The sequence below is a fragment of the Oncorhynchus clarkii genome, chromosome 1, assembly GCF_045791955.1.
Source record: "Oncorhynchus clarkii lewisi isolate Uvic-CL-2024 chromosome 1, UVic_Ocla_1.0, whole genome shotgun sequence".
NCBI lineage: Eukaryota > Metazoa > Chordata > Actinopteri > Salmoniformes > Salmonidae > Oncorhynchus > Oncorhynchus clarkii.
Window position 1 is genome coordinate 91,952,716 of NC_092147.1, and position 22,603 is coordinate 91,975,318.

Consider the following 22,603-nt stretch of genomic DNA (forward strand, 5'->3'; position numbering starts at 1 on the left):
TCTGTCATGTTGAATCACCCTACTGGTAGAGAAACACCACCCTCCTCTCTGTCATGTTGACTCACCCTACTGGTAGAGAAACACCACCCTCCTCTCTGTCATGTTGACTCAACCTACTGGTAGAGAAACACCATCCTCCTCTCTGTCATGTTGACTCACCCTACTGGTAGAGAAACACCACCCTCCTCTCTGTCATGTTGACTCACCCTACTGGTAGAGAAACACCACCCTCCTCTCTGTCATGTTGACTCACCCTACTGGTAGAGAAACACCACCCTCCTCTCTGTCATGTTGACTCACCCTACTGGTAGAGAAACACCACCCTCCTCTCTGTCATGTTGACTCACCCTACTGGTAGAGAAACACCACCCTCCTCTCATGTTGACTCACCCTACTGGTAGAGAAACACCACCCTCCTCTCTGTCATGTTGACTCACCCTACTGGTAGAGAAACACCACCCTCCTCTCTGTCATGTTGACTCACCCTACTGGTAGAGAAACACCACCCTCCTCTCTGTCATGTTGACTCACCCTTCTGGTAGAGAAACACCACCCTCCTCTCTGTCATGTTGACTCACCCTACTGGTAGAGAAACACCACCCTCCTCTCATGTTGACTAAACAGTCTATCACTCTGTCATACAGTACACGGTTTTATGTGTTGTTGTTCTAGGCTACCTGGCTAAATTGCTTGCTTGCTAGCCTAACTTCCTTTCATGGCCAACGTTATCTAGTTAACATTAGCCTTCTACATCTAGCTACATATTGAACTTCCATCCTCTCAGGCCAGGGGGGCACAGCAATGTGTGAATTAATGGTTGGATCAGAGTCGCAGTTATAATCATTGGCCAGTACAGAGAACTAAGTAAAACCACAAGTCCATATCCCTATCTCCATCCATGGCTAATTTAGGAAAGTTAGCTAGCTAGCTAGCCAGCCATCACAGGACAACAACACAACGAGATGCAACAATTCAAGTTGTTTCTGTCAATGACGTATGCTCTCAATGCGATTTGATGGTTGTGATGTCAAATCCAAGCTGTCTTCCCTTTCATTCAACACTATGGGCGGCAACAATGTCATACTCTTTATGACCAGACAGCATCAGATAGCTTGCCTACAGAGATAAAGGGGCAGTTTCATTCGCTCTTAGGCTTTTCTTGGGTAAGATACAGGGCATTTTGTTAAGTATTCAGACCCTTTCCCCACAAGCAACATTCTGAGATGAACTTTGTTCTTAGCCAGCCCCCAACACAGTTAACACAGATGAAATATGGAAAACCATTCCATTCCTTTTAATAAGTGGCAGTTTAGTTTTGTTTGTATGAACAATTACAGTGTAAAGCAACATGTTTTATATGTAGGTACCAGTATTTTGTCTCCTCCATACCCCAACTTCTGTTCTTGCCACATTTTTAAGGAGTTCTGTTTACACACTTCCTTGACAGTATTTTATTATTTACATGGGCTGTTTTAATATTCGTCTAGAATGAAGATGAAAAAAGAGCTTTCATTTTAAAACTAGCAGCGTTTAATTTTGTTTTGTCATTTTGGATAATGGGATAATGTGGAGTACTGCTACATCTTCCATCCCTGGAATGCGGTACGTTTTCCAGCCATACCCTGCATTCGTTACTGGGGTGCAAACATTATGGATGAGCAGTGTTTAAACACGAAAGAGAATGTTCTCACCTGTTTCAGTCGGTCACTCAGGTAGTTAACAGTGACCCAGCCGAAGGCTCCCTCCTCCTGGCCTGTGATGATGCGAGCGCCCTGATAGGAGAACGGAGAGGACCGCAACACCTCCTCTACTGACCAAAGCACCTGATCAGACAAACTCTGGTTCTCCATCCTACACACACACACACACCCCTTTTGGTTAGTCCAGTGTTTTCATTTTTACTTTCTGATTAGTGTACAGTGTTTTCATAATGACTTCCTGATCAGTGTCCATGTTTTTAATTTTAACTTCCTGGTTAGTGTCTAATGTTTTCATAATAACTTCTTGGTTAGTGCCTAGTGTTTTTATAATAACTGCATGGTTAGCTTATTAACTTTCTAGTTAGTGTCCAGTAACGTTCTAGTTGGTGTTCAGTGTTTTCCTAATCATTTCCTGGTTAGTGTCTATTCTTTTCATAATAACTTCCTAGATATTAGTCAGTGTTTTCATATTCATTTCCTGGTTAGTGTCCAGTGTTTTCATAAAAACCTCCTAGTTATTATCCAGTGTTTTTATATTAACTTCCTGGTTATTGTCCAGTAACTTCCTTGTTGTTGCCCAGTGTTTTCATGTTAACTTTCTGGTTAGTATCTAGTGTTTTTGGAAAAACTTCCTAGTTATTGTCAAGTGTTGTCAAATTAACTTCCTCATTAGCGTCCAGCGTTTTCAGAAATTCCTGGTTAGTGTCTAATGCTGCCAATGACTGGAACGAACTGCAAAAAAATCACTGGAGACTCATATCTCCCTCACTGGCTTTTTTCTTTGGGATGCAATCCCGTTAACGGGATCGATATGACAACAGCCAGTGAATGCAGGGCGCCAAATTCTAAACAACAGAAATCTCATAATTAAAATTCCTCAAACATACATGTATCTTATACCGTTTTAAATGTAATCTTGTTGTTAATCCCACCACAGTGTCCGATTTCAAATAGGCTTTACAGCGAAAGCACCACAAACGATTATGTTAGGTCACCACCAACTCACAGAAAAACAGAGCCATTTTTTTCCAGCCAAAGAGAGGAGTCACAAAAAGCACAAATAGAGATAAAATTAATCACTAACCTTTGATGATCTTCATCAGATGACACTCATAGGACTTCATGTTACACAATACATGTATGCTTTGTTTGATAAAGTTCATATTTATATAAAAAAATCTCTGTATACATTGGCGCGTTACGTTCATTAGTTGCAAAAACATTCGGTGATAATGCAGAGAGCCACATCATTTTACAGAAATACTCATTATAAATGTCGATAAATACAATTGTTAGACTTGGAAATATAGATGTACCTCTCCTTAATGCAACCGCTGTGTCAGATTTTAAAAAACTTTACGGAAAAAGAAAACCATGCAATAATCTGAGACGACGCTCAGAAAATAAATAAAATTATCCGCCATGTTGGAGTCAACAGAAATCAGAAATCACATTATAAATATTCCCTTACCTTTGATGATCTTCATCAGAATGCACTCCCAGGAATCCTAGTTCCACAATAAATGCTTGATTTGTTCGATAATGTCCATTATATATGTCGGAGTAGCTACTTTTGTTAGCACGTTTAGTACACAAATCCAAACGCTTGTGCAGGTCCATCCGAACATCGGACGAAAACTTATAACAAAAAGTTATATTACAGGTCGAAGAAACTTGTCAAACTAAGTATAGAATCGATCTTTAGGATGTTGTTATCATAAATCTTCAATAAAGTTCCAACCGGAGAATTCCTATATCTGTAGAGAAGCCATGGAACGCAGGTCGCTTTCATGTGAAATGCGCATGACCAGTACCTGGCTCTCTGCCAGACCACTGACTCAAAGAGCTCCAATCCAACTCCACAACACAGTAGAAGCCTCATTTGAGTTTCTAAAGATGGTTGACATCTAGTGGAAGCACTAGGAAGTGCAACTTTATCCATATCCCACTGTGTATTCAATAGGGACTGGGTTGAAAGTGACCAGCTGGCTGCTACCCAATAACACAGATATGCTGCAGAGCCGTCTGTTTAGCTTGCTGCTACCCAATAACACAGATAGGCTGCAGAGCCGTCTGTTTAGCTTGCTGCTACCCAATAACACAGATAGGCTGCAGAGCCGTCTGTTTAGCTTGCTGCTACCCAATAACACAGATAGGCTGCAGAGCCGTCTGTTTAGCTTGCTGCTACCCAATAACACAGATAGGCTGCAGAGCCGTCTGTTTAGCTTGCTGTTACCCAATAACACTGATATGCTGCAGAGCCGTCTGTTTAAGTTGCTGCAGAGCCATCTGTTTAGTTTGCTGCTACCCAATAACACTGATAGGCTGCAGATCCGTCTGTTTAGCTGGCTGCAGATCCGTCTGTTTAGCTGGCTGCAGAGCCGTCTGTTTAGCTGGCTGCAGAGCCGTCTGTTTAGCTGGCTGCAGAGCCGTCTGTTTAGCTGGCTGCAGAGCCGTCTGTTTAGCTGGCTGCAGAGCCGTCTGTTTAGCTGGCTGCAGAGCCGTCTGTTTAGCTGGCTGCAGAGCCGTCTGTTTAGCTGGCTGCAGAGCCGTCTGTTTAGCTGGCTGCAGAGCCGTCTGTTTAGCTGGCTGCAGAGCCGTCTGTTTAGCTGGCTGCAGAGCTGTCTGTTTAGCTGGCTGTTCAGCATGAGCAGTTAGCGCCAAACGACTTGGGAAACCCAGCTTCAGCTTTATTCATTGGGAAACTAATGAAAGCCTCACAAGCTGTTTTATACTGAACAAAAATATGAACGTAACATGCAACGATTTCTAACATTTTACTGAGTTACAGTTCATATAAGGACATCAGTCACTTTAGGTCTATGGATTTTCACAACTGGGAATAAAGATATGCATCAGTTGGTCACAGATGCCTTAAAAAATGGTAGGTACATGGATTAGAAAACCAGTCAGTATCTGGTGTGACCACGATTTGCCTCATGCAGCGGGACACATCTCCTTCACATAGAGTTGATCAGGCTGTTGATTGTGGCCTGTGGAATGTTGTCCCACCCCTCTTCAATGGCAGTGCGAAGTTGCTGGATATTGGTGGGAACTGGAACACGCTGTCCTACACGTCAATTCAGAGCATCACGAACATGCTCAATGGGTGACATGTCTGGTGAGTATGCAGGCCATGGATGAACTGGGACATTTTCAACTTCCAGGAACTGTGTACAGATCCTTGCGACACGTGGCCGTATATTATCGTGCTGAAACATGAGGTGATGGCGGTGGATGAATGGCACGACAATGGGCCTCAGGATCTCGTCATGGTATCTCTCTGCATTCAAATTGCCATTGATAAAACGCAATTGTGTTCACTGTCTGTAGCTTATGCCTTCCCACACCATAACCCCACTGCCACCATGGGGCACTTAATTCACAACGTTGACATCAGCAAACCGCTCGCCCAAACAACGCCATACACGTGGTCTGCGGTTGTGAGGCCAGTTGGACGTACTGCCTAATTCTCTAAAAAGACTATGAGGGTGGCTTATGCTAGGGAAATGAAAATTAAATTCTCTGGCAACAGCTATGGTGGACATTCCTGCATTCAGCATGCCAATTGCAGGCTCCCTCAAAACGTGAGACATCTGTGGCATTGTGTTGTGTCACAAAACCGCATATTTTAGAGTGGCCTTTCATTGCCCCCAGCACAAGGTACACCTGTGTAATTGTCATGCTGTTGAATCAACTTCTTGAAATGCCACATCTGTCAGGTCAGATGGATTATCTTGGCAAAGGAGAAATGCTCACTAACAAAGATGGAAACAAATTTGTCCACACAATTTTAGAGAAATAAGCTTTTAGTGCATATGGAAAATTTCAGGGATCTTTAATTTCAGCTCATGAAACATTGGACCAACACTTTACACATTTTACTAATATTTTTGTTCAGTGGAGTTTCACTGCGTGTTATTTTTACCTTTCCACAAACTGTCTATTGCTTGATATAAGCAGGTTTATCCAAATGTGTCAAAGAATAGGTCATCCAGGATTAGTTGGGTAGTAGTGGCTAATGTCTGGCCAGTCAGTAGTTTCAGCTCTCTTCCTAAACGCCATTGGGTAGTAGTGGCTAATGCCTGGCCAGTCAGTAGTTACAGTTCTCCTCCTAAACACCGTTGGGTCGTAGTGGTTCTGGCCAGTCAGTAGTTACAGCTCTCCTCCTAAACACTGTTGGGTAGTAGTGGTTAATGCCTGGCCAGTCAGTAGTTACAGTTCTCCTCCTAAACACTGTTGGGTAGTAGTGGCTAATGCCTGGCCAGTCAGTAGTTACAGCTCTCCTCCTAAACACTGTTGGGTCGTAGTGGTTCTGGCCAGTCAGTAGTTTCAGCTCTCCTCCTAAACACTGTTGGGTAGTAGTGGTTCTGGCCAGTCAGTAGTTACAGCTCTCCTCCTAAACACCGTTGGGTCGTAGTGGTTCTGGCCAGTCAGTAGTTACATCTCTCCTCCTAAACACTGTTGGGTCGTAGTGGTTAATGCCTGGCCAGTCAGTAGTTTCAGCTCTCCTCCTAAACACCGTTGGGTCGTAGTGGTTCTGGCCAGTCAGTAGTTACAGCTTTCCTCCTAAACACCATTGGGTAGTAGTGGTTCTGGCCAGTCAGTAGTTACAGTTCTCCTCCTAAACACTGTTGGGTAGTAGTGGTTAATGCCTGGCCAGTCAGTAGTTACAGTTCTCCTCCTAAACACTGTTGGGTATTAGTGGTTCTGGCCAGTCAGTAGTTACAGTTCTCCTCCTAAACACCGTTGGGTAGTAGTGGTTCTGGCCAGTCAGTAGTTACAGTTCTCCTCCTAAACACCGTTGGGTGGTAGTGGTTCTGGCCAGTCAGTAGTTACAGTTCTCCTCCTAAACACTGTTGGGTCGTAGTGGCTAATGCCTGGCCAGTCAGTAGTTACAGTTCTCCTCCTAAACACTGTTGGGTCGTAGTGGTTCTGGCCAGTCAGTAGTTACAGTTCTCCTCCTAAACACTGTTGGGTCGTAGTGGCTAATGCCTGGCCAGTTAGTAGTTACAGTTCTCCTCCTAAACACTGCTGGGTAGTAGTGGTTCTGGCCAGTCAGTAGTAACAGTTCTCCTCCTAAACACTGTTGGGTAGTAGTGGTTCTGGCCAGTCAGTAGTAACAGTTCTCCTCCTAAACACCGTTGGGTCGTAGTGGTTCTGGCCAGTCAGTAGTTACAGTTCTCCTCCTAAACACTGTTGGGTCGTAGTGGCTAATGCCTGGCCAGTTAGTAGTTACAGTTCTCCTCCTAAACACTGTTGGGTAGTAGTGGTTCTGGCCAGTCAGTAGTTACAGCTCTCCTCCTAAATGCGGTGATCACTGGATAATTTGAAGATCAGCGTCATTGAAGTTGGTGGTTCGTTACTACTCATTTCTGATCTGTCATCACTAGTTACCAGAGCCACAAGTCAGAAAACATACCTACCTCTACAATTTATCTTCTTAAAATATGATGTTTAAACCTAAACCTAATCTTAACCCTAACCATAACCACATTGCTAACCTTATGCCTAACCCTAACCTTAAATTAAGACCAAAAAGCTAATTTGAGTTTTCACACATTTTTACAATATAACCAATTTTGACTTTGTGACTGTACTATCTGGTGGAAATCTTTCCGATCTGAGACGAGGGAAATTGTTTGCCTGGTTTGGTGTTTTGTTAAGGGAGTGGTCACGCACCCAAGAAGGCTCAACCAATCATCCGACGGATAATACTTGCAGCTATCCTACGAAACAACATTTTGCATCCAGAGGTACCTGAGCAGCCTCATTCCGGCGGTGGCCCCCAGGTAGAGGGGGGTCTCGTGGTGCCTGCTTAGGGGAATGAGGCTCTCTGCTTCCTTCATACAGCTCTTCAGAGACGCCCCTGCCTGCCCTGGAAACACAGAGTAGCTGGAGATACCAGCACCTGGACGAATGGACGGACGGACGGACGGACGGACGGACGGACGCACACACACACACACACACACACACACACACACACACAAACTTTAACTAGATAACAAATCAAATTTTATTGGTCACATACACATGGTTAGCAGATGTTAATGCGAGTGTAGCGAAATGCTTGTGCTTCTAGTTCTGTAAATGCAGTAACAACTAACGAGTAATCTAACCTAACAATTCCACAACAACTACCTTATACACGCACATCTAAAGGGATGGAATAAGAATATGTACATATAAATATATGGATGAGCGATGGCCATGTGCCATAGGCAAGATGCAGTAGATGGCATAGAATACAGTATATACTGTACATATGAGATGAGTAATGTAGGACATGTAGACATTATTAAAGTGGCGTTATTTAAAGTGACTAGTGATACCTTCAAATCCATTTATTAAATAGATTAAAGTGGACAGAGATTCGAGTCTGTGTGTTGGCAGCAGCCTCTGTGCTAGTGATGGCTGTTTAATGGTCTGACGGCCTTGAGATAGAAGCTGTTTTTCAGTCTCCCGGTCCCAGCTTGCTAGGTTTTTATAGTGTGTGTGTGTGTGTGTGTGTGTGTGCATCTACCTTGGACTTTGCAGGAGTGTGTCTGCTGCACTCTTCCAGTGTCGTTATCCTTCTCTGCTGGCCACTCGTAGATATACACTGCTGTATGTGAGGAGCCAGCATCCAGGACGATCCCATACTGAGAGATGGAGAGAGACACATTTTCAACCTCTGACCCAGTCTGTAATACCTACATGTTTCAAGCAAACCACCATAGTCCCTGTAGCTAAGAATGTAACCTGTCTAAATGAATACCAACCCGTAGCACACATCTTTTGCCATGACATTTGTATTTATTCTGGATTCCCAATTAGCTGATTGAGAAAGAAAAGGAAAGCCGAGCTCTAGGAGCTCAGAGGAAATAATGTAATACCTTAATAACCAATGTTTGGTCATCAGGGTATAATGACAAAGACTGAGGGTCACTAGTTTATATAGTGTCAAAGGACACACAGGTGTCTGTAATCATGGCCAGGTGTGGCCTGATATCATTGGTTAATTCTCAGACATAAGAATAACATACGAAAACATGAATGGATAGCATACGATCATAGATAACATTTGGCTACATAGGCCTACAAACATTTACAATGAATAGCAAAATCACAATCACAAGAATGGCTTCAGATCAAAGTCTTCGTTGAGACCGAAGGGAGCAAGGTCCTTTAAATGAAAGATCCAGGCAGCCTCTCGTTTTAACAATAAATTGTCGAGGTCACCCCTCTGCTAGGGAGGGTGACATGTTCGATGGACAATATAACGTAGGGTTGAAATCTTGTGGTTTGCTTCCAAAAAGTGGACCACAACTGGGTAAGTCATGTTTTTGCACCTAATGGTGCTACGATGCTCCAAGATTCGTACTTTTAATTTGCACTTTGTTTTACCCACATCATTTTTTACCACAAGGACAAGTTATAAGATAAATAACTGCCTTAGTGGAGCACGTGGAAACACCTTTGATTGGGATCTGTTTCCCTGTTTGTGGGTGTTTGAAGGATCTACATTTATAAGTGCCATTGCATTGATCACAGCCGTTACACTACTAGTTTCCATCCAGTAGAGGCGTAAATAGACGTTGTGCTGGGATATTTTGGGGTGGTAAATCAGAGTCAACCAGTTGATCTCTGAGATTTCTGCCCTGTGAGAATAGGACCAAGGGAGGTTACCATAACACATTACCGATACTGTCATCGGATCTTAGAATGTGCCGATGTTTGTGATCGGTTATTTTCCCAAGTCTAGGTCCTAAACAGATTCTACCCCCAAGCCATAAGACTCCTGAACATCTAATCAAATGGCTACCCAGACTATTTGCATTGCCTCTCCTCTTCTACGCTGCTGCTAATCTCTGTTATTATCTATGCATAGTCACTTTAATAACTCTACCTGTACATGTACATATTACCTCAATTACCTCGACTAACCGCATATTGACTCTGTACCGGTACCCCCCTGTATATAGTCTCGCTATTGTTATTTTACTGCCGCTCTTTTTTAAACTGCATTGTTGGTTTGGGATTGTAAGTAAGGTTGTATTTGGCACATGTGACAAATAACATTTGATTTGATTTGGATATTTCAGTTTTTTGCTAATTCTTTTGATTCGACAGAATTGGCTGTAGGGCAAACTGTTTTCAAGGGAAGTGGGTGACAACTATCAGCCCTCAACACACTATTACGCTCAGTAGGTTTCCTGTAAAGATCAGTGTATAGAACATTATCTTCACACAAAATCAGAAGATCAAGGAGGCTGATTTGACGTGTATCAGATTGCATAGTAAATCTCAGATGCTCAGAACAGGAGTTAAGAAAAGCATGGAACGCCTGGAGCTGTTTTGCATCACCCCTCCACAGAACACAAGTATCATCAACGTACCATTTCCACATAGTAATGTCATTCAAGAAAACGTTTTTGAGAGGATTGAGAATAGACTGTTTTATGTAACCCACATACAAATTAGCATAGTTAGGAGCCATGGGGGCCATAGCAGTACCCTTCATCTGAATAAAGAAACTATTTAGAAACATGAAGTAGTTATGTGTGAGTAATATTTCAGCCAATGTTATAATGCAATACTGGAAGGTAGTTCATTAGTTCACTGTTCTGAGACCAGACTGCCGGTGTCCTTTAGGAGGGGAGCTGTTCTGAGACCATACTGCTGGTGTCCTTTAGGAGGGGAGCTGTTCTGAGACCATAATGCTGGTGTCCTTTACAAAGGAGGGGAGCTGGTCTGAGACCATACTGCTGGTGTCCTTTAGGAGGGGAGCTGTTCTGAGACCATACTGCTGGTGTCCTTTAGGAGGGGAGCTGTTCTGAGACCATAATGCTGGTGTCCTTTACAAAGGAGGGGAGCTGGTCTGAGACCATACTGCTGGTGTCCTTTAGGAGGGGAGCTGTTCTGAGACCAGACTGCTGGTGTCCTTTAGGAGGGGAGCTGTTCTGAGACCAGACTGCTGGTGTCCTTTAGGAGGGGATCTGTTCTGAGACCATACTGCTGGTGTCCTTTACAAAGGAGGGGAGCTGGTCTGAGACGATACTGCTGGTGTCCTTTACAAAGGAGGGGAGCTGTTCTGAGATCATACTGCTGGTGTCCTTTACAAAGGAGGGGAGCTGGTCTGAGACCATACTGCTGGTGTCCTTTAGGAGGGGTGCTGTTCTGATACCATAATGCTGGTGTCCTTTAGGAGGGGATCTGTTCTGATACCATAATGCTGGTTTCCTTTAGGAGGGGAGCTGGTCTGAGACCATACTGCTGGTGTCCTTTAGGAGGGGAGCTGTTCTGAGACCATACTGCTGGTGTCCTTTACAAAGGAGGGGAGCTGGTCTGAGACCATACTGCTGGTGTCCTTTACAAAGGAGGGGAGCTGGCCTGAGATCATACTGCTGGTGTCCTTTACAAAGGAGGGGAGCTGGCCTGAGATCATACTGCTGGTGTCCTTTACAAAGGAGGGGAGCTGGTCTGAGATCATACTGCTGGTGTCCTTTACAAAGGAGGGGAGCTGGTCTGAGATCATACTGCTGTTGTCCTTTACAAAGGAGGGGAGCTGGTCTGAGACCATACTGCTGGTGTCCTTTAGGAGGGGAGCTGTTCTGAGACCATACTGCTGGTATCCTTTATTAGGGGAGCTGTTCTGAGACCATACTGCTGGTGTCCTTTAGGAGGGGAGCTGTTCTGAGACCATACTGCTGGTGTCCTTTAGGAGGGGAGCTGTTCTGAGACCATACTGCTGGTGTCCTTTAGGAGGGGAGCTGTTCTGAGACCATACTGCTGGTGTCCTTTAGGAGGGGAGCTGTTCTGAGACCATAATGCTGGTGTCCTTTACAAAGGAGGGGAGCTGTTCTGAGACCATACTGCTGGTGTCCTTTAGGAGGGGAGCTGTTCTGAGACCATACAGCTGGTGTCCTTTATAAAGGAGGGGAGCTGTTCTGAGACCAGACTGCTGGTGTCCTTTAGGAGGGGAGCTGTTCTGAGACCAGACTGCTGGTGTCCTTTAGGAGGGGAGCTGTTCTGAGACCATACTGCTGGTGTCCTTTAGGAGGGGAGCTGGTCTGAAACCATACTGCTGGTGTCCTTTAGGAGGGGAGCTGTTCTGAGACCATACTGCTGGTGTCCTTTAGGAGGGGAGCTGGTCTGAGACCATACTGCTGGTGTCCTTTAGGAGGCGAGCTGTTCTGAGACCAGACTGCTGGTGTCCTTTATAAAGGAGGGGAGCTGTTCTGAGACCATACTGCTGGTGTCCTTTATAAAGGAGGGGAGCTGTTCTGAGACCATACTGCTGGTGTCCTTTAGGAGGGGAGCTGGTCTGAGACCATACTGCTGGTGTCCTTTAGGAGGGGAGCTGGTCTGAGACCATACTGCTGGTGTCCTTTAGGAGGGGAGCTGTTCTGAGACCATACTGCTGGTGTCCTTTAGGAGGGGAGCTGGTCTGAGACCATACTGCTGGTGTCCTTTAGGAGGGGAGCTGTTCTGAGACCATACTGCTGGTGTCCTTTATAAAGGAGGGGAGCTGTTCTGAGACCATACTGCTGGTGTCCTTTAGGAGGGGAGCTGTTCTGAGACCATACTGCTGGTGTCCTTTAGGAAGGGAGCTGTTCTGAGACCATACTGCTGGTGTCCTTTACAAAGGAGTGGATTCAGCATGTCAATACCTCTCACAAATATAAGTAGTGATGAAGTCATTCTCTCCTCCACTTTGAAGGACAGATTGACATGCATATTATTAATGTTAGCTCTCCGTGTATATTTAAGTGCCAGCTGCGCTACCCTGTTCTGAAATATTAGCAAATTTCCTAAGTCCCTCTTTGTGGACTTGACCACACGACTGAACAGTAGTCCAGGTGCGACAAAACTAGGGCCTGTAGGACCTGACTTGTTGATAATGCTGTTAAGAAGGCAGAGCAGCGCTTTATTATAGACAGACTTCTCCCCATCCTTACTACTGTTGTATCAATATGTTTTGACCATGACAGTTTATAATCCAGGGTTACTGCAAGCAGTTGTCACGTTCGTTGAATGGAGGAGACCAAGGCGCAGCGTGATATGAATACATGTTACTTTAATGACGACGAAGAAACACATAAACAAACTACAAAAACAACAAAACGAACGTGAAGCTAAATATAGTGCTGACACAGGCATCTAACACATAGACAATAACCCACGAAATACCCAAAGAAGATGGCTGCCTAAATATGGTTCCCAATCAGAGACAACGATAAACAGCTGCCTCTAATAGAGAACCAATCTAGGCAACCATAGACATACATAAACACCTAGATAGTAAACACCCCCATAAACATACAAAACCCCTAGACAGTACAAAAAACATACATCACCCATGTCACATCCTGACCTAACCAAAATAATAAAGAAAACAAAGAATACTAAGTTCAGGGCGTGACAGTACCCCCCCAAAGATGTGGACTCCCGGCCGCACACCTAAACCTATATGGGAGGGTCTGGGTGGGCATAACTCCGAGGTGGCGATTCTGGCTCGGGACGTGGACCCCGTTCCACTTCTGACTCGTCACACTTACTTAATGTCTCTGAAGCGGGAACCCTCACCGCCGACCACGGACTAGAGGACGCCACTGGACTGATGGTCGAGTCTGGAGTGAGTGGCGCCTCTGGATTGGAGAGAGACTGGCGGATCCGGACTGGAGGGAGACTCTGGCGGATCCGGACTGGGACCCGTCGTGGTAGGTTCCGGACTGCGACCCGTCGTGGTAGGTTCCGGACTGCGGCCCGTCGTAGGAGGTTCCGGTCTGTAGACTATCGCCGGACGCTCTGGACTGGGTACTGTTGCCGGACGCTCTGGACTGGGGCCCCCACTTCCTCTCCTCCCTCTTCATCCTCCCCCTCAAGTCTCCTTCCACCCTCCTCACTATCCCTTCCACCCCCCAATCTCTCCCTGTCTTAACCATGTTCTGCCTGGCTTCCCACAGCCCCCGTTTAAAGAGACTCATGAGAAGCCAGAGCAGAAACCTTTCCCTATCTGTCCCTCTCGCTCTCCCTACACCTCTCTCTAACCTGGCCCACGTCAATACAAAATCCCCTCTTACCAAACCTAACAACACCCGTGCGCTAGCCCATACTACTCTGGCAAAGGCACAGTCCCAAAAGGCATGGCGCACAGTCTCCTCCCTGCCACAAGAGGATCTTGGACAGGTCTGGGATTGCGCCAAACTATGCCGGTACTATGATGGAACGTACCGGCAAGCACTTGTGGAGGCTCAACCAATTCAGGTCCTTGAGCCAGACCACTACAGGCGCCGGACTCCCTGCCTGTCTGACCTCCTCGTACAGGTGCCTGTGATCTAAACCTACTCGGGCAACTTCAACCTCGGGGTGTGCACGCAGCTACTTGGCCGCATGGCCAAAGTGCCACGGCAGCTGTTCCGCCCGAGGACCCGTGTTAGACCACACCATTACGCTTCTCGCCTGATACGAGAAGAACACCCGCAAGAGATAACCCGACGGGTGTATCACTGGATGAGCAAGCTCCGTTAACAAGAAAGAAACAAAAATTACGTCCAGCTTGAGGGGGAGATGTGGTACCTGCGTGCCCTGGCGACCCACTCGTACCTGCCACCCCACATGAACTGAAACACAAGCCTCACTAGAGGCCTCCTCAGACAAGCCGGCAATGGGTAGATGTACGCCAAATACAAAAGTGGCGGCAACACATCCACCTTAAGGACCAGGACCTTGCCCATAAAAGACAAAGACCTAGCCCTCCGCATCACTAGCTTCTTCTGTACCACTGCGATACCCATGTTCCAGTTCAGCGTCGCTGAGCCGGAGGTCTCAAAATGGACCCCGAGAATCCTCAGGGCCCCCTCACAGAGAGATAACCCCCCGGGCACATCCGTCCTTCCGCGCCATCTTCCGAAAAACTTAACGGAAGACTTTGCATGGTTCAGAACCGCTCCCGACGCTCGGGTGAAATCCCCAATGATGGCAAGGGACCTTGTCAGGCACGAGTCCTTGCACAGCAGCAAGGAAGTGTCGTCGGCGTACTGCGTCATCTTAACACGCAGCCCACCACTTCCAGGGATCAACAAGCCTTCCACCCCTGTGTCTGCCCTAATGGCAGCCCCCAGAGGCTCCATGTACAGAACGAAGAGGAGAGCCGAGAGTGGGCACCCCTGCCTGACCCCAGACGAGAGGTCAAAAACATCACCCAAGTAACTATTTAGTTGCGATACCAGGCAGGGATGCAACCGGTCAGGATGCTCTCGATGGTTCAGCTGTAAAACATTTTGAGAATCTGAGTAACCTTGCCAAATCTTTTCAGTCTCCTGAGGGGGAATAGGTTTTGTCGTGCCCTCCTCACTGTTTTGGTGTGCCTTGGTGTGCTTGGACCATGTTCGTTTGTTGGTTGATGTGGACGCCATAGAATTTGAAGCTCTCAACCTGCTCCACTACAGCCCCGCCGATGAGAATGGGGGCGTGCTCGGTCCTCCTTGTCCATCACCCTGATTGATCTCTTTTTATTTAGCCCTCAATAGCCTCAGTCATTAGGCAGTATAGGTTTTGTTTAATTTAGCACGCTTCTCCTGTTTTGTTTATCTGCCTTTATTATTAAAACTACCTTCTGCACCTGCTTCCTGAATCCAAGTGCTTACATTACAAGAATGGCAAGATGACAGCAATCTGCAGGTCATGGAAAGAGGACATCAGTTCTGAATCTGAATCCATGATAACAATGACAGAGAAATCTGATTAACTAACAGTACCCAGGCCATTCCATGTAATTGATCTACTCCAGAGCTAGCACACCTGATTCAACTTGTCAACTAATCCTCAAGGTCTTGAATAGCTAGATCAGAGCTACAGCACAATTGTGAAACATCTGGGTGTCCCCGAGGAGAGGTTTGAGAAACACTGCAGTACATTACAGTAAAACAAACTAGAGAAAGTCTTTTCAACATTGATTCAGAACCGAAAAGAACCAGAAAATATGCATTTTCAAAGTCTGGAAAAGACCTATTTTAACTTCCTGAAAATAATGGACTGTTTCGTTTCCATTTCACTTTGTTATTTTGTATTTGTGTCGTGTTCAGTCTTTCTATTAAAACGTGGACACTTACCACAAGGAGTATTGGTCCGATCCTTGCTACACCTCATCAGACGAAGAGGAGAAAATCTGTTACAGTTAGTTTTTCTTTAAGAAGCCCTCCTGTTCTCCACTCATTACCTGTATTAACTGCACCTGTTTGAACTCGTTACCTGTATAAAAGACACCTGTCCACACACTCAATCAAACAGACTCCAACCTCTCCACAATGGCCAAGATCAGAGAGCTGTGTAAGGACATCAGGGATAAAATTGTAGACCTGCACAAGGCTGGGATGGGCTACAGGACAATAGGCAAGCAGCTTGATGAGAAGGCAACAACTGTTGGCGCAATTATTAGAAAATGGAATAAGTTCAAGATGACGGTCAATCACACTCGGTCTGTGGCTCCATGCAAGATCTCACCTTGTGGGGCATCAATGATCATGAGGAAGGTGAGGGATCAGCCCAGAACTACACGGCAGGACCTGGTCAATGACCTGAAGAGAGCTGGGACCACAGTCTCAAAGAAAACCATTAGTAACACACTACGCTGTCATGGATTTAAATCCTGCAGCGCACGCAAGGTCCCCCTGCTCAAGCCAGCGCATGTCCAGGCCTGTCTGAAGTCATGTGGTCGGATGAGACAAAAATAGAGCTTTTTGGTCTAAACTCCACTCGCCGTGTTTGGAGGAAGAAGAAGGATGAGTACAACCCCAAGAACCTCATCCCAATCTTGAAGCATGGAGGTGGAAACATCATACTTTCGGGATGCTTTTCTGGGACAGGACGACTGCACCGTATTGAGAGGAGGATGGATGGGGCCATGTATCGCGAGATCTTGGCCAACAACCTCCTTCCCTCAGTAAGACCATTGAAGATGGGTCATGGCTGGGTCTTCCAGCATGACAACGACCCGAAACACACAGCCAAGGCAACTAAGGAGTGGCTCCGTAAGAAGCATCTCAAGGTCCTGGTGTGGGCTAGCCAGTGTCCAGACCTGAACCCAATAGAAGATCTTTAGAGGGAGCTGAAAGTCCGTATTGCCCAGCGACAGCCCCGAAACCTGAAGGATCTGGAGAAGGTCTGTATGGAGGAGTGGGCTGGAGAGATGAGTTCAGATTGGTCTGCCATGTAGCGAGCTTCTGTCTATAATATGAGTTGGTCAGTATATGTAGGTAATCCTTTCTAACGTGGCTTTTTATAAAGATATCACGTAGTAGAACTGCATAAGTGTTGCTCTCCACTTTCTGGAGGACCGAGTTTTGAAATCAGTAGAATTCGTATATGATAGCTAAGGAGATGGAGAAAATTCTGGCATTTGATTGCAAATATGCAGAGTTGAAAAGAAAACACTGACGGCTGTTGTATAAAACACCTGTCTCCAGTTTAAATCAAATCAAATCAAATTTTATTTGTCACATACACATGGTTAGCAGATGTTAATGCGAGTGTAGCGAAATGCTTGTGCTTCTAGTTCCGACAATGCAGTAATAACAAGTAATCTAACTAACAATTCCAAAACTACTGTCTTGTACACAGTGTAAGGGGATAAAGAATATGTACATAAGGATATATGAATGAGTGATGGTACAGAGCAGCATAGGCAAGATACAGTAGATGGTATCGAGTACAGTATGTACAAATGAGATAAGTATGTAAACAGAGTGGCATAGTTTAAAGTGGCTACATCTTCAAACTAAGGGCAACCATGGCATCCGTGACAGAGATGGAGAAGCATCCACCCATCCATGTAAGATAGTCTAGCTAGCTACATTTTCAGATATTACACATAATTTTTTTTGTCAGAAAGTCATTTTCATTTTAAGTTAAAGTGTACTGTTAGCTAGCTAGCTAACATTAGCTGGCTGGCTTGCTAGCTAATGTTACGTGATCTGTGCAGTAATATTATTCGTATTTCAGACCCATTTGCATTGCTAGTTATAGCCTAATGTTAGCTAGCTAACATTGAACATGGTTGGTTAGCTACCTACAGATTCATGCAGGGTAGTAACATTATGAGTTGGGATTATGGTTCATTGTTTAGCTAGCTAGCTACATGTGTAAACAAAATACTCCACTATACAAGTAACCATTTCAATAGAATGTTCATGATGTCACTGCGATAACTGTCAATAGACGTCGCTGATAAATTCACTCTGGCTATCTACTCTGATTTCAGAGCAATCTCATGTGAGTGTGCCAGAGCACAGAATAACTGACAAATTTACGAACACCCTTTGCTCTCCTCGGATGGGGCCACAGTGTCTCCTGACCCCTCCTGTCTCAGCCTCCAGTATTTATTCTGCTGTAGTTTATGTGTTGGGGGGCTAGGGTCAGTTTGTTATATCTGGAGTTATTCTCCTGTCCTATTCGGTGTCCTGTGTGAATTTAAGTGTGCTCTCTCTAATTCTCTCTTTCTCTCTTTCTCTCTCTCGGAGGACCTGAGCCCTAGGACCATGTCTCAGGACTACCTGACATGATGACTCCTTGCTGTCCCCAGTCCACCTGGCCATGCTGCTGCTCCAGTTTCAACTGTTCTGCCTTATTATTATTCGACCATGCTGGTCATTTATGAACATTTGAACATCTTGGCCATGTTCTGTTATAATCTCCACCCGGCACAGCCAGAAGAGGACTGGCCACCCCACATAGCCTGGTTCCTCTCTAGGTTTCTTCCTAAGTTTTGGCCTTTCTAGGGAGTTTTTCTTAGCCACCATGCTTCTACACCTGCATTGCTTGCTGTTTGGGGTTTTAGGCTGGGTTTCTGTACAGCACTTTGAGATATCAGCTGATGTACGAAGGGCTATATAAATAAATTTGATTTGAATATGGCCGGTGTCAGTAAACGTTGACAAAAAGCGTAATTCAATTGTTGCCAGCAGCACAGTTGCAGTCACCAACACTCTGGATAACATAGCCTAACCAGCTCTGCTAAGGCGAGTATTTTGTGTCTGGAGGTAGCTAGCCAACATTAGCCCGTTAGCTTGGGTGCTTGACTGCTGTTGTTAGGTCAGAACGCTCGGATTAACCCTACTCCTCGGCCAGAGCGTCCAGTGTGTGCTCTGAACGCTCCGAGAGCGAAACGCTCTGAATTTACCAACGGACAATCTGACAACGCTCTGAGTTTACCAACAACCAGAGCACACTCTCACACTCCAGATTACATTTATGAACACACCCGTAGAATAAACCAGCATTTAGTCTTGAAATCTTTGGTTGTTTAGTACACAGCCTCACAGGTGAATCCTTAAAGAGATGGGTGGGTGTTGGGCAATAATCAGAATTAGTTGGTAACATAGGTAAGATGTTTTATATTCATTACATGTGTGTAAGTTACTTCTCATCAGAATGTTTGTGTTTGTATAATACTGTGGCCGGGTTGCAGTCATCTGTTCTCTGTCAGGACTAAGTTACTTGGGCCGCAGAGAGGGGAGAGGTCAAGCGTGTTTCTCTTGGCTCCACAATGTCTGTGTGCCAGTCAATGTGTCTCTGTGATCTTGTCAAGGAGGGGGCATGTGATATATGCCTGTTGATATGAGGATTTGTTTTATGGTTCTGAGTTTGTGAAAAGAACATAGTTTAGGAGACAAAGCTGAACGATAAATTATGGCCAATGCTGTCTGACTATGTGTGTCTTTGCTATAAAGGATCTCAGTTGCAATGTGTAAGGGACTCTCAGAGAATTCATTGATAGACACTGAATTGATCTGAGAGTCACAGGGTTGTGATGGAGCTCATATACAGTGCCTTGCGAAAGTATTCGGCCCCCTTGAACTTTGCAACCTTTTGCCACATTTCAGGCTTCAAACATAAAGATATAAAACTGTATTTTTTTGTGAAGAATCAACAACAAGTGGGACACAATCATGAAGTGGAACGACATTTATTGGATATTTCAAACTTTTTTAACAAATCCAAAACTGAAAAATTGGGCGTGCAAAATTATTCAGCCCTCTTAAGTTAATACTTTGTAGCGCCACCTTTTGCTGTGATTACAGCTGTAAGTCGCTTGGGGTATGTCTCTATCAGTTTTGCACATCGAGAGACTGAATTTTTTTCCCATTCCTCCTTGCAAAACAGCTCGAGCTCAGTGAGGTTGGATGGAGAGCATTTGTGAACAGCAGTTTTCAGTTCTTTCCACAGATTCTCGATTGGATTCAGGTCTGGACTTTGACTTGGCCATTCTAACACCTGGATATGTTTATTTTTGAACCATTCCATTGTAGATTTTGCTTTATGTTTTGGATCATTGTCTTGTTGGAAGACAAATCTCCGTCCCAGTCTCAGGTCTTTTGCAGACTCCATCAGGTTTTCTTCCAGAATGGTCCTGTATTTGGCTCCATTCATCTTCCCATCAATTTTAACCATCTTTCCTGTCCCTGCTGAAGAAAAGCAGGCCCAAACCATGATGCTGCCACCACCATGTTTGACAGTGGGCATGGTGTGTTCAGGGTGATGAGCTGTGTTGCTTTTACGCCAAACATAACGTTTTGCATTGTTGCCAAAAAGTTCAATTTTGGTTTCATCTGACCAGAGCACCTTCTTCCACATGTTTGGTGTGTCTCCCAGGTGGCTTGTGGCAAACTTTAAACAACACTTTTTATGGATATCTTTAAGAAATGGCTTTCTTCTTGCCACTCTTCCATAAAGGCCAGATTTGTGCAATATACGACTGATTGTTGTCCTATGGACAGAGTCTCCCACCTCAGCTGTAGATCTCTGCAGTTCATCCAGAGTGATCATGGTCCTCTTGGCTGCATCTCTGATCAGTCTTCTCCTTGTATGAGCTGAAAGTTTAGAGGGACGGCCAGGTCTTGGTAGATTTGCAGTGGTCTGATACTCCTTCCATTTCAATATTATCGCTTGCAAATTGCTCCTTGGGATGTTTAAAGCTTGGGAAATCTTTTTGTATCCAAATCTGGCTTTAAACTTCTTCACAACAGTATCTCGGACCTGCCTGGTGTGTTCCTTGTTCTTCATGATGCTCTCTGCACTTTTAACGGACCTCTGAGATTATCACAGTGCAGGTGCATTTATACGGAGACTTGATTACACACAGGTGGATTGTATTTATCATCATTAGTCATTTAGGTCAACATTGGATCATTCAGAGATCCTCACTGAACTTCTGGAGAGAGTTTGCTGCACTGAAAGTAAAGGGGCTGAATAATTTTGCACGCCCAATTTTTCAGTTTTGGATATGTTAAAAAAGTTTGAAATATCCAATAAATGTCGTTCCACTTCATGATTGTGTCCCACTTGTTGTTGATTCTTCACAAAAAAAGACAGTTTTATATCTTTATGTTTGAAGCCTGAAATGTGGCAAAAGGTCGCAAAGTTCAAGGGGGCCGAATACTTTCGCAAGGCACTGTAATTAAAGGTTGACTTTATGATAACTCTGACTTGTGTGTGTTTTGCTCTCATGATTTGGTAAATACAGGAAATTTCCACGACAGTGGGGCTAAAGCTTTAGAGGGTGTGAATGATGCTTAATTGGGGTGTAGACAAAGAAGAGCTCTCCAGTAGGTGTACCAAAACATTCAAGGGCCATTTTCTCAAAAGTGAGGTTACAAGTTTATTAACCTTCAAAGCAGAATTACTTTCCCATTGTTCCTCAACTGTAGTGTATGATATACATGTTTTAGCTCTGACTCTCTACCTTTATGCAAACTAAAAAACACAATTTCAAAATTTGCTACAGAAGACCCGAATCGTGCCGGTCACATAGCCAAGCTGCAGGCTAATGTTAAATCTAGACTTGGGTTCCTCTATCGTAGTCGCTCCTCTTTCACCCCAGCTGCCAAACTAACCCTGATTCAGATGACCATCCTACCAATGTTAGATTACGGAGATGTAATTTATAGATCGGCAGGTAAGGGTGGTCACGAGCTGCTAGATGTCTTTACTTTTCAGCCATCAGATTTGCCACCAATGCTCCTTATAGGACACATCACTGCTCTCTATACTCCTCTGTAAACTGGTCATCTCTGTTACCCGGAGCAAAACACACTGGTCGATGCTTATTTAGAAAACCCTCTTAGTGAGTGGGTGTATTGAATCACCCATCCAAAGCGTAATTAACAATTTCACCATGCTCAAAGGGATATTCAGTGTCTGCTTATATTTACCCATCTACCAATAGGTGTCCATCTTTGCGAGGCATTGGAAAACTTCCATGGTCTTTTTGGTTGAATCTTTGCAACTCCCTTGTCTTTGTGGTTGATTCTGTGCTTGAAATTCGCTACTCCACTGTGGGACCTTACAGACAATTGTATGTGTGGGGTAGAGAGATGGGGTAATCACTCAAAAATCTGGTTAGCCACTATTATTGCACACAGTGAGTCCATGCAACGTATTATGTGAAGAAAAAATATACATATATTATGTGACTTGTTAAGCACATTTGTACTCCTGAATGTATTTAGGCTTGCCATAAAAGGGGTAAAAGACTTATTGACTCAAGACATTTCAGCTTTACATTTTTAATAAATTGGTAAAAATGTCTAAACAAAAAATTCCACTTTTTACGTTGTGGGATATTGTGTATGGATCAGTGGCACAATATCTAAACGTTATCCATTTTAAATTCAGGCTGTAAGACAACAAAATGTGGAAAAAGTCCAGCGCTGTGAATAGTTTCTGAAGGCACTGTATGGCACAGTCTCGTTGGCTTGTGGTTACTGTTTACTGGCTAGTTGGCTAGCTAACTGGCTATAATAGGACGTTCACAAGCTTGTTGTTTGTGCTCTGATTTTTTTTTACACAGATGACTTATCTAGCTAGCTTCCTTTGCTTGTAGCTTGCTTCTCGTCCGACTGTTGTTAGCTAGTTAGCTA

The 22,603-nt window shown here is 44.7% G+C and overlaps 1 protein-coding gene across 1 annotated transcript in view; it reads right to left on the reverse strand.

The window, feature by feature from the left end:
• LOC139413965 (ectonucleoside triphosphate diphosphohydrolase 1-like) overlaps positions 1-22,603 on the reverse strand; it is a 95,887-nt gene that overhangs the window by 13,357 nt on the left and 59,927 nt on the right. The window contains exons 3-5 of the mRNA XM_071161855.1: positions 8,227-8,344; positions 7,461-7,611; positions 1,692-1,851 (exon numbers count right to left, since the gene is read on the reverse strand). Of these exons, the coding sequence (XP_071017956.1) occupies positions 1,692-1,851; positions 7,461-7,611; positions 8,227-8,344 (429 nt within the window). The remainder of the gene's footprint in view (positions 1-1,691; positions 1,852-7,460; positions 7,612-8,226; positions 8,345-22,603) is intronic.